The 12,455-nt window shown below is 40.8% G+C and overlaps 1 protein-coding gene across 1 annotated transcript in view; it reads right to left on the reverse strand.

Moving 5' to 3' along the window:
- Positions 1-12,455, reverse strand: part of LOC124774916 (ATP-binding cassette sub-family C member 4-like) — a 296,627-nt gene that overhangs the window by 64,632 nt on the left and 219,540 nt on the right. Inside the window, exons 17-18 of the mRNA XM_047249591.1 lie at positions 11,456-11,606; positions 10,517-10,623 (exon numbers count right to left, since the gene is read on the reverse strand). Of these exons, the coding sequence (XP_047105547.1) occupies positions 10,517-10,623; positions 11,456-11,606 (258 nt within the window). The remainder of the gene's footprint in view (positions 1-10,516; positions 10,624-11,455; positions 11,607-12,455) is intronic.

Consider the following 12,455-nt stretch of genomic DNA (forward strand, 5'->3'; position numbering starts at 1 on the left):
GAGTGGCAACGCTTTTGCAGCACAGCTGATATCAGCGAAGTATGGTAACTCCACAATGACGATGGAAGCTGTTCTAAGCAAAGCAGACTTTGATTTATGCAGGATGAATTAGAAATTGCAAGCTTTACAATACCAGTAAATAATGTTGGAGCACTGAACTGAGGAAAGGAACAGCGAACGTCTAATCCGTGCAGTATTTTACTAAGATATCAACCTCACTACAATTCACAGACGATTTGGATGAAACACTACTAAATATACGTTTCATTGGTACAACGTAATGTTAAATTTACACGCATAGTGATGCATATCATCTGTTTTGAACCTTTTAGAGTGCAGGTCTATTGTTTCCATATTATAAAGAAAATATAATTCAAATAATTATATACATTGATAGTCAATTGTTTGTATTGCTCCAATGTCCAACGGATTCCAAATTAAGAAAGTAAATATAAATTCATACTAGCCTATCACACAGTACAATTATTGAAAAAATAAAACTGCAGTAATGCACCTTACTTTATTTCAGCTTTTTTCTGTCTTCTTTTTATAGAGCCTTTTAGCTTCTTTCGTTTTGGATAGTTGGCAACACTGGTTCGGTTAGGCGGTCGTTCGGTTGACCAACGTTCGGATAATCGATACTCTGCTGTACTTGTATTATTTTGCAGTTGACAATCTGCATTTGTTGAGGTGATAATCATTGCAAAAAAAAGAGGAGCGGTAAATTTTCCAGCATCTTGCACATGCTACAACCGCTGCACTTTTACAGTTACATGCTTATTTTAAATTCTCTATAGAAAAACAAACTGTTATGAATGTAAGTCATAGTAGGTTCGCTCTCATGGAACAGTGTAGCAGTAAACCACGCGCAACGCGTCATTTCACCAAATATTGGCAAGGATAACTGGTGATGTGCAATGGACTGTATTTTGTTGCTGTCTTCTCAAGAGTCGATTTCTGTTTCTCTGTCTATCACATAAGAGCGGTTTTGAAGCTTTCCTTTTCTTACCTTTTGCGCAAATATTAATAAACACACTATACTGAGCACTATTTCAGTTTTTTGTCTGTGAGTAGCGTAAAAATTGAAAATTAAAAAGGATGTTTCCGCTTGTGGACTCGAGCCTACGAACCTCGGATTACAGGTCTGTACTCATTCCTCTAGATTAACTGCTATCTGCGAACAACGCTAACGTAGAAGACTCATGCTTCGCCCGACCCGCGGCAAAAGTGTAATTTTTTTCTAAACGCTAGGACAGCTTCAGTTCCCACCTCTGTCACTTTCATTCCTGGCCAAACCGTGTGTATATCATAAACGTGGACAACATCGGTAATGACGAGTAGGCGCTCCCTCTTTAAGTGTCGTGAGGCCATCTGGGAAGCTCTCAGAATAAATAAACAACGACACCTAACATCAAGCTGCAACGAACTACTTGCAGTAACATAAACTCAAAATCTTTTCTGGTTTCTCGAAGCCGTTGCAATGAAAGAATTTAACGAATACTTTGAAGGTCTTCCTGAATATCGATGTCGTTTGTTACGAGATTAATAAAATATCAATAGGCGACCAGTCACTAGAAGTGCTCTTGCAGGATTCAGATCCAAGCATGTTATTCAAAGGAAATAAAAGTATCTTATTAAAAAATTTTCTCTGGTCTATAATGAATGTAGCACACAGTAGCAGAATTCTGTTATAACTAGACTAGGAAATTATGAGTGTTCATCAAGCAATTTAACAAAGTATATGCTGCAAAATAAATTAAATATGTTTTTTTCTTAACTGTTAACAAGTATCAGTTGCGGCTATAATCAAACTGATGCACGCTATATATATTGTAGGACGCTGAAATATCCTAGGTATATTATTCATCAGCACACTCCCGCAGAATGCTGAAAACAAAGTTCCATTTTTGCCACCAGGTGAAACCATGGCGCTGCAAGCAGTTGGAATGCGAAATGTTTTCTGTTTTGACTGTTCTTCGCTTGGCGAAACGTGTTCATTTCGTTTGTGAAGTGACTGTTGGTGTAAAGGGGTAAGAAGGCTGCAGTTTTCCATCCGAAATCCAGTAGTTACTAAGAAGCAAGACCTTGCACCGCTCATAAAGTCGTTTTATCACAATGGCAGCAATAGCAGCATCGTATTGAGGGAATATCGCCGACATAACAGCTCCGGAGACGCCTCATGTCAATAAATGGGCTAAAGAATATGAAAAAAATCTGAAGGAAAAATAAATCAGTTAGTGCAGCAGAGAGAAGGAACTGGCCGATTCCCGTTACAGTCGTTGATGAAGATGGTGTAGCCACAGCCGACTGTGCAGCACATACCTCAAATTCTGTATCCAGTGCTCGAGCTCTGACAACGAACCTCTCTCTCCCTTTTCCCTGGTCAGCAGTTCAAAAGATTTGCGGCGCATTTTTCACTGGTACCCCCACAAGATACAGAATGGGCACCAAATGAGGCCACAAGATAGACTACAACGCCGTGATTTTTCCCTTCGGATTTTTTTCTTTTTTTTATGCACGTTCGGGGATGGATGACATGTGGCTATGTCGTCAGGAACATCTACTGTACTCATCTTATTTGATTATATGGTGTGATTTAACAAGCGCCTTCACTCTAGGTCCGTTTTTTCTTCTATGAGATACAGTTAGGTGTACAGTGACATCTACACGTCAATAAGGACCTCCTTGTGCAGAATGCAGCTTCGTCCACACCACTGGTTTTTTTACCCAGGATGTGGCGACACCACATGTGGGTGAAAGATTTGCTGGGTGAAAGATTTGCTTTGAGAAACCTCCGGCAACGGCTGCATCCTCTCCAGGCAATTTTAAGACGTGCGCCCTTCCAAGTCCCCCGATCTAAAGCCCTGTGACTTCTGGTTGTGGGGCAATCTAAATGGCTGTGCCTATCAGGGATGTATTCAGACTCTTATGGGCCTGAAGGATAGCATATTACGACATATCGCTTTGATTACATCGGATATTCTACGAGCAACAGTCAACCATGGCGTGTTGCAAGTACGGCATATTGATGAGTCAGGAGACTATATTCAATGCACATTATAACTTGTGATCATACCTAACAAATGCCAGAACCATCGTTATCATGTATTTGATCGCTCCTTCCATTTTTCTGCCTCCACACCGCATTCTGACTACTTATAGCACAATATTTTCAGTTGGTGGCACTAAGTGGAACTACTATATTTTCAGCATGCTCCGCCAGCGCACGGATAAATGAACATACTTTTGGTGTTTCAGTTTCCTATGATCTCTACAGCCCACACTGCACCACTTGGAACATTGTCACTTTAATTATAACCACCTGATATGTACCTGAGAAGGTCATAACCTAAATTGAAAGACAAATTTATTCATTTTATTTATTTACACGTCAAGTTCCGTAGGACCAAATTGAGGAGCAAATCTCCAAGGTCATGGAACGTCTCAGTACATAACATAAAAATAATAACATAAAAATGTTTATGAACCCGAAAAAAGTCAAGCCATAGGTTTAAGTAAACGCAATCAACAGTACAATCAGCTTGATTTTTCAAGGAACTTCTCGACAGAATAGGAGTGACACATGAGGAAGCTCTTCAGTTTCGATTTGAAAGCGCGAGGATTACAGCTAAGATGTTTTTAATTCTAGTGGTAGGTTATTGAAAATGGATGCAGCAGTATGCTGCACACCTTTCTGCACACGAGTTGAGGAAATCCGATCCAAATGCTGGTTTGATTTCTGCCGAGTATTGGGAATAAGCTAATACTGTTAACAAGAAATGACGGTAAAGAACATATATATTGAGGGGCAATGTCCTAATACCTAGACTCTTGAACAGGGGTCGACAAGACGTTCGTGAACTTACACCACTTATTACTCGAGCCGCCCGTTTCTGGGCTAAAAATTAGAATGGGGAGAGTTACCCCAAAATATAATACTATATGACATAATCGAATGAAAATAAACAAAGTAGACTAATTTTCGTGTCGAACGATCACTCACTTCAGGTGCCTTTCGAATAGTACTGAACATGGACTTTCCACGACAGTTTACTGTCTATCTGAACACCTAGAAATTTAAACTGTTGAGTTTCATTAATCATATGTCCATTCTGTGAAATTAAAACGTCAGGTTTTGTTGAATTGTGCGTTATAAACTATAAAAACTGTGTCTTACTGTGATTTAACGTTAGTTTATTTTCTACAAACCAGGAACTTATGTCATGAACTGTACTATTTGAACTGAGACAATGTTGCATACAACATCCTTTACTACCAAGCTATTGTCATCCGCAAACAGAAATATTTTACAGTTACCCATAATACAAGAGGGCATATCATTTATAGAAGTAAGGAACTGGAGTGGCCCCATCACTGATCCCTGGGGCAACCCCAATTGACCCTACCCCACTCATATCCCACATTACAGCCATTCTCAACACAGTGAATAATGACTTTTTGCTGTCTGTTGCCAAAGTAAGAGGTGAATCAATTGTGAGCTACTCCCCATATTTAGTTATGGTCCAACTTCTGGAGCAATATTTTATGATCAATACAATCAAACGCCTTAGTTAATTCAAAAAATATGCCTAGACTTCGAAGCCTTTTGTTTCACTCATCCAGCAACACACAGAGAAAAGAGAACATAGCATTTTCAGTTGTTAAACGACTTCTGAAGACGAACTGTATGTTTGATAGCATATCGTGTGATATAAAATAATCAATTATCCTTACCTGTACAGCCTTTTCAATAATTTTGGCAAACACTGATGGCGTAGAAATATGTCTAAAATTCTCTACATTACCCCTTTCTCCCTTTTTATAAGGCGGCTTTACTACTGAGTATTTTAACCGTTCAGGAAACTGACTATTCTTAAAGGAAAAATTACAAATTTGGCCAACAAGGGGAGGCCGCCAATTGTGAAATTCAGATTCGATTCATACTGCGCATAATAAAAGCTCACGGACAGAGGTGTAATGTGGCAAAGCACCAAGATGCACTTCTCAGGCGTTGTCGAGAAAATCGACAGTTAAAAGAAACCGTTGCGGTGAAATACTCTCTACGATTAATAATTTTCTACAGCGTCGTGGCGCAGCGGTAAGCGCTCGGGTTCGTAGTCCGAAGGTCGCCGGATCGAATCTCGCGCCATGCAACTTTCTTTTTTATTATTAGTTTTTTATAATTCATATATATATATATATATATATATATATATATATATATATATATACTATTAATGAATTGCTTATGCATGTTGGTGAAGGCGGATCGCTCTCCAATTGTACCGCTTCCATTTTTCCCTTTTTTTTAACAGGGTGTACCAACAAAGCACTCCCGTCCGCACTGATTTTCGATGATGTTATAAGTTGCACTAGGGACCGCATCTACCTTCTTTCGAAGTTAGCACGCAACTACGCTGTTACGCGGCGGCTCGTTTCGGCCCATTCAACGTCTGTCCCGTTTGACTTACGCTATACGTATTCGTTTCGGAATATCGTTTCTACGTCTTCCGTTAACTATACGTGGATAACTTTATGAAAATAATTAATAACATTTGTGAAATACAACTTTGTTTGCGGAAAACATAATGATGTTCGAAGTCGCCAGTTTTTCCACGACAAACGACTTTCAACAACTTATTATATGCATAATTGTTGCAACTGATTGCCGGGAATTATATATATATATATATATATATATATATATATATATATACACTCCTGGAAATTGAAATAAGAACACTGTGAATTCATTGTCCCAGGAAGGGGAAACTTTATTGACACATTCCTGGGGTCAGATACATCACATGATCACACTGACAGAACCACAGGCACATAGACACAGGCAACAGAGCATGCACAATGTCGGCACTAGTACAGTGTATATCCACCTTTCGCTGCAATGCAGGCTGCTATTCTCCCATGGAGACGATCGTAGAGATGCTGGATGTAGTCCTGTGGAACGGCTTGCCATGCCATTTCCACCTGGCGCCTCAGTTGGACCAGCGTTCGTGCTGGACGTGCAGACCGCGTGAGACGATGCTTCATCCAGTCCCAAACATGCTCAATGGGGGACAGATCCGGAGATCTTGCTGGCCAGGGTAGTTGACTTACACCTTCCAGAGCACGTTGGGTGGCACGGGATACATGCGGACGTGCATTGTCCTGTTGGAACAGCAAGTTCCCTTGCCGGTCTAGGAATGGTAGAACGATGGGTTCGATGACGGTTTGGATGTACCGCGCACTATTCAGTGTCCCCTCGACGATCACCAGTGGTGTACGGCCAGTGTAGGAGATCGCTCCCCACACCATGATGCCGGGTGTTGGCCCTGTGCGCCTCGGTCGTATGCAGTCCTGATTGTGGCGCTCACCTGCATGGCGCCAAACACGCATACGACCATCATTGGCACCAAGGCAGAAGCGACTCTCATCGCTGAAGACGACACGTCTCCATTCGTCCCTCCATTCACGCCTGTCGCGACACCACTGGAGGCGGGCTGCACGATGTTGGGGCGTGAGCGGAAGACGGCCTAACGGTGTGCGGGACCGTAGCCCAGCTTCATGGAGACGGTTGCGAATGGTCCTCGCCGATACCCCAGGAGCAACAGTGTCCCTAATTTGCTGGGAAGTGGCGGTGCGGTCCCCTACGGCACTGCATAGGATCCTACGGTCTTGGCGTGCATCTGTGCGTCGCTGCGGTCCGGTCCCAGGTCGACGGGCACGTGCACCTTCCGCCGACCACTGGCGACAACATCGATGTACTGTGGAGACCTCACGCCCCACGTGTTGAGCAATTCGGCGGTACGTCCACCCGGCCTCCCGCATGCCCACTATACGCCCTCACTCAAAGTCCGTCAACTGCACATACAGTTCACGTCCACGCTGTCGCGGCATGCTACCAGTGTTAAAGACTGCGATGGAGCTCCGTATGCCACGGCAAACTGGCTGACACTGACGGCGGCGGTGCACAAATGCTGCGCAGCTAGCGCCATTCGACGGCCAACACCGCGGTTCCTGGTGTGTCCGCTGTGCCGTGCGTGTGATCATTGCTTGTACAGCCCTCTCGCAGTGTCCGGAGCAAGTATGGTGGGTCTGACACACCGGTGTCAATGTGTTCTTTTTTCCATTTCCAGGAGTGTATATATATATATATATGAATTACAAAAAACAAATACTAAAAAAAAAAAGTTGCATGGCGCGAGATCCGATCCGGCGACCTTCGGATTACGAACCAGAGCGCTTACCGCTGCGCCACGACGCTGTAGGAAGCTATTAATCGTAGAGAGTATTTCACGGCAACGGTTTCTTTTAACTGTCGATTTTCTCGACAACGGCTGAGAAGTGCATCTTGGTGCTTTGCCACATTGCACCTTTGGCCAAGAGCTTTTATTATGCGCAGTATGAATCGAATCTGGATTTCACAATTGGCGGCCTCCCCTTGTAAGTACAGGACTAACATGTGCAGCAAAGTGCTCCAATATTCAGCTAGGCACTCCATGATATCCACGAGAGTTCTTTGTCTTCAATGATTTAATTATTGACTCAGTCTTCCCCTTGTCAGTATCATAGAGGAATATTTCAGACATCAATCTCGAAAGGCATTTTCCAAGAGAGTTATATGATTCCCTGTAGAAACTAAATTTTTATTTACTTCTCCAGCAATGCTCGGAAAATGATTGTTAAATGCTGTACATATACCTGATTTATCAGTAACAGAAATATTTTTACTATGAACTAACTTTATATCGTCGACCTTGTGATGCTGACTACACACATCCTTCACAACTGACCATATGGTTTTAATTTTATCTTGAGAATTAGCTATTCTGTTAGCATAACACTTACTATTTGCCTTCATAATAACATTTTTAAGCACCTTACAGTATTGTTTGTAATGAATACTGCAGCTTGAGTGTGACTACTTCTAAAATTTTGATATAATTCCTTCTTTGTTCTACATGATATCCTTATCCAACTAGTCATCCACCTCGGCTGCCTTTTACTGCTAATACCCCGTTTGTAACGTTCTAATGGAAAGCAGTTCTGAAAGAGCATCAGAAATGTGTTAAGGAAAGCATTATATTTATCATCTATGTTATCGGCACTATAAACATCCTGCCACTCTTGTTTCTTAATAAGGTTTAAAAAACTATTGCTGTTGGATTAACTTTCCTACATATGTCACATTTGTTTGAGTACAGAAGCGTTTTAGTATTAAAATTTGTCTGGAAGGCCATTCACCGTTTTACTAACAGAATGCCCATCTAATAATGAAGAATGAATAAAAATATTGTCTATGGCTGTGCTACTGTTCCGCTGCACCCTAGTTGGAAAAAAGATAATCTGCATCAGATCATGTGAATTTAGGAGACCTACCAACATCCTTCTTCATGCGCCATTATATACAAAATTTATATTGAAGTCACCACATATAACTAATTTCTGGTACTCCCTATAAAGTGGATCAAGAACCCTCTCTACCTTGAGCAGAAATGCTCTGAAGTCAGAGTTAGGGGACCCATAAACAACAAAAATTAGAAGTTTAGTTTCACTAAATTCAACTGCCCCTGCACAACATTCAAATATCTGTTCAGTGCAGTCCCGTGATACGTCCATGAACTCAAATGGAATACTGTTTTTTTACGTACATGACCACTCCCCCACCCCGAAAGGAACTTCTTGAAAAACAGCCAGCCTCTGAATTGTCAAATTATTTAAGTGGTGCTCCTATATACCAACAATTTCAGCGTCAACATCTTTAAGCAGTTCATTAACTTTACCTCTAATACCTCTTACATTTTGATGAAATATGCTAATTACTTCTCCACTTGGAAACATGACGTCCTGTGAAGGTGAGCCCTTTGTTAGAGGGACTTCCTTTAAGCAGGTATAATTATCAGCTGACTTCAATCTAAAATAGGTGCAGCTCCAACACCAACTACTACAGGAATTTTTCCATGAGTGGCCTCACCACCACCCACTACACCTGCAAGTTTTGCCAGCCTCCCCTTCCCAAACCTATTGAGGTGCAGGCCATGCCTAGTGAAACCCGATCTACTGGTAGAGTCAACTGACACCATTAAAATGTGACCCATGCCCTCTGCCATCAGTGCCTTCTCCAACCCCGTGTTAACACGCTTAACAGTCGCATTAAGATGTTATTACCAGTTTAGTTTTACATCTACAGATGCTGACAATACTTAGTGCATTGAAAGTGCTAAGTTCTGTATAAATTTGGGACTCTCATGATACTAGGCCACTGGCTGAATGAAGTGTATTTCATGTGGGAGGAATACAGCATCCATCTTTGGTTTGGCGAATAATTTATTAGGCTTTTTTGTTGTAGTTACCTTGCTAACTCCATGGTCTATGAAGATTTGTAGTAGTCTTGTATAAGTCTCACACTTTATGTTCCGAGCATTTTATTCCCAGGTCATGTGTGACGATTGTATTATTTGCTGTAGTGCGGCAGATGGTCCCTTCGGAAGTAAAGCCGAATGACTTGCTTCAAGAAGGTGGACAACACAAACTGTGGCAAAATAGTAACAGTCTCGATGTTGGCCATTGAGTTCTCGAGCGAAGCTACTTCAACAACACAAGTAAAAGTTAACTTTTGTATGTCCACCCTTGTGATTGGATATTTGAGGGACTTTGGCCGTTCGCTTGCGTAATAAAATGGAACACGTACAGTCGTCCTTACAATGCTATTTATTATATGGCTACCAGTTTAGGTGCTTCAGTGCACCATCGTTAGGCCTTATATGATGCTGAGGGGGTCAACTCCAACCATATACACAATTCATCAGTGGCCAACTTCTATGACCTCTTTTTCGCAGACTACCTGTAACAATGATGTTACGTCTAAATCATTGTTACAGGTAGTGTGCGGAAAAGAGGTCATAGAAGTTGGCCACTGATGAATCGTGAATACGATTGGTGTTGACCTCCCTCCCCCCTCCCACCCGCCTCGGCTTCAGTTACGTCTTAAAGAGGATGCAGTGAAGCACTGAAAATGGTAGCCATATAATAAATAACGTCGTAAGGACAGCTATAGGTGTTCCATTTTATTACACAAGTTAACTGTCGAGGTTACCAAAGCATGGATGTAGAGTGAGGAGATGAATAAAGCAGTTTTGGTTTGTTTACAAACGTTCCTACGTACAGTAAATTGTAAGTTCCTGAAATTAATGCTGTTGTTCTTTAGTATGAATACGCTCGTCCTCTGTAACACATTAGACAAGGAAAAAAACTGATTTTATATCATCAGTGATGGTGTGAAACAGTGTGCTCATCAAACCCTGCAAGATTCTTCAAACGAACTTATGCAAGAGAAGTATTTTCAAACTTCTACAAGCGTGTGTCGAAAGCAGTCGATGTGTCGACAGAGACTAATCAAACTATTTACCTTGAAACAAATGTATGTTTTCTTATTCCTATTACTTTGTCGCATGAAATATGTTTCTCTGTAGTAACTTTGTACAATTGTAATTTTGCTCTTGTAAGAGATGTTGCATACCTGGTGAAGATCGAACTCCTCCTTGACAAGAGCCAGCGTCCCTGAGGCTCTTATTGTTGCCAGACCATTGATTGTGTCGGAAAGATGTGAATAAATGGGACTTCTTCCTGAAACAACACAATATATATGCTGAACAAATATCGCAATGGCAATCTGCCAGATTCTTCAGATTGCTCACAGTACGGGGTTCCTTATTTACTTTAAAGGTTTTAGACTTCGTATGCAGCTTCCGTCGATTACACAGTTCCTAGAGAAAAGCTTAACATAGTTTTTCTTAATGTCTGTGAGAAAAGTTATATCACCAGCTGCAACATAGTCGCGAATTTGAACAGTGATCCAATACTGTCAATTGTTTTTTATTCCATTCTTTGATCACAATATAAATTCTTTTGACGATGACCGGTTTCAGTCAGTAATGACCATCTATGAAGGATGTAGGCAAACAGTTTTCTGCAAGCTACTCCACTTCAGTAGGTTTTGCACAATAACACCAGTAGCAAAATGACTATGTGGACGATGTGGCCTATTTTACACCGCATTTTAGATTTTTGTGACGATGCTGTGCTGAGTATATTTATATTTTTTAACGATGCCATTACAGCCTTATCACATTAGGACATCGTGTAGAACAGGTACGCTTTACTTACTTTATCTGTACATATCCCAGGTTGTATGATACTGTATTGTGGTATAAAATGTTGTGTTGTGTTGAAAGATAGATTGCCCACTAAGTGTATATATTTTTTATATTGTAGATCTGAAGACGGTCATTACTGACTGAAACCGGCCATCGTTAAAGGAATTTATGTTGTGATCAAAGACTGAAATAAAAAAAAACATATGAAAAGTTAAATGTTTTCTCAATATGTAACTTATTTTAGCTCATCTCTGTACCTGAACAGTCTACTTAATTGCTTAACGAGTGTTTTATTTACTTACGAATGCTCTCAAGACTTTTCACACTTCTTCCAGTAATTATGAAAAGTCGCGCCATATAGACGAACATTGCTCCAACGATGATGATGGGAACAATGTAAATATAGTTCACCACTACCACCATTGCTAAAATTCCACAAAGCACCAGGTAAATCTGAAATATGAAAACAAATTCTTGGTATTTCATGAAGAAATAATAACGCGGTTACTAGCACAAAAACTATATAGGTTCGAATGATTAATCGTAGACCTAACAGTTAATTCGGAACGTTAATTTTAGGCCAATGTGAAACATTTGTCACAGGAATAGTTCTGACAATTTCTGGGTCCTTTTGAAGCTGGACTGAATGATATTTGATCTATTCCTTCTCGAGTGTGTGTGCGTGAGAGAGAGAGAGAGAGAGAGAGAGAGAGACGGACATGGCATCCAAATAAAAAATAATGAAAATTAGTTTTTAATGACACATCAATGAGATAATTAGAAATGGGCGCCTATACAGAATATTTCTAGATACCGTTCAACCTGAGGCATGCAAATACTATATCAGTGATCGGGTATCAAGTAGATGAAATGCAGCCATGCAGCCTATGAACTGGTAAGGAATATTTTTACTTCGTCCTTAGTTTCACGGTTTATTCTGCAATATACCTACGTACCAAGTATTATGTTGTCATCAAGGATGACATACGTCACAGTGTCATGTAGAGGAGACAGCCTCCTACCTCTGACCAGGAAAATTATTTATATTTCTCGTTGCCCAATTATGAAGCTCACGTGCACTCCATAGAAGTAGATGACAGCGTCGTATGTCCAACAAAGACAGATCTACAGGCCGTCTACTGTAGGATATGTAAGTGCCAAGTTACACATATGTAACGAGCTGTACATTTGAGTTGTCGAATTTTTTATTTGTCTGATACCATTTCTTGTATATATCTTTTCTACACGATTACGGAATCATACACACTGGAACAGCACAAGACAGTCCCGGGATTGCAGGAG

Source organism: Schistocerca piceifrons, chromosome 2 (genome assembly GCF_021461385.2).
Source record: "Schistocerca piceifrons isolate TAMUIC-IGC-003096 chromosome 2, iqSchPice1.1, whole genome shotgun sequence".
Lineage (NCBI taxonomy): Eukaryota > Metazoa > Arthropoda > Insecta > Orthoptera > Acrididae > Schistocerca > Schistocerca piceifrons.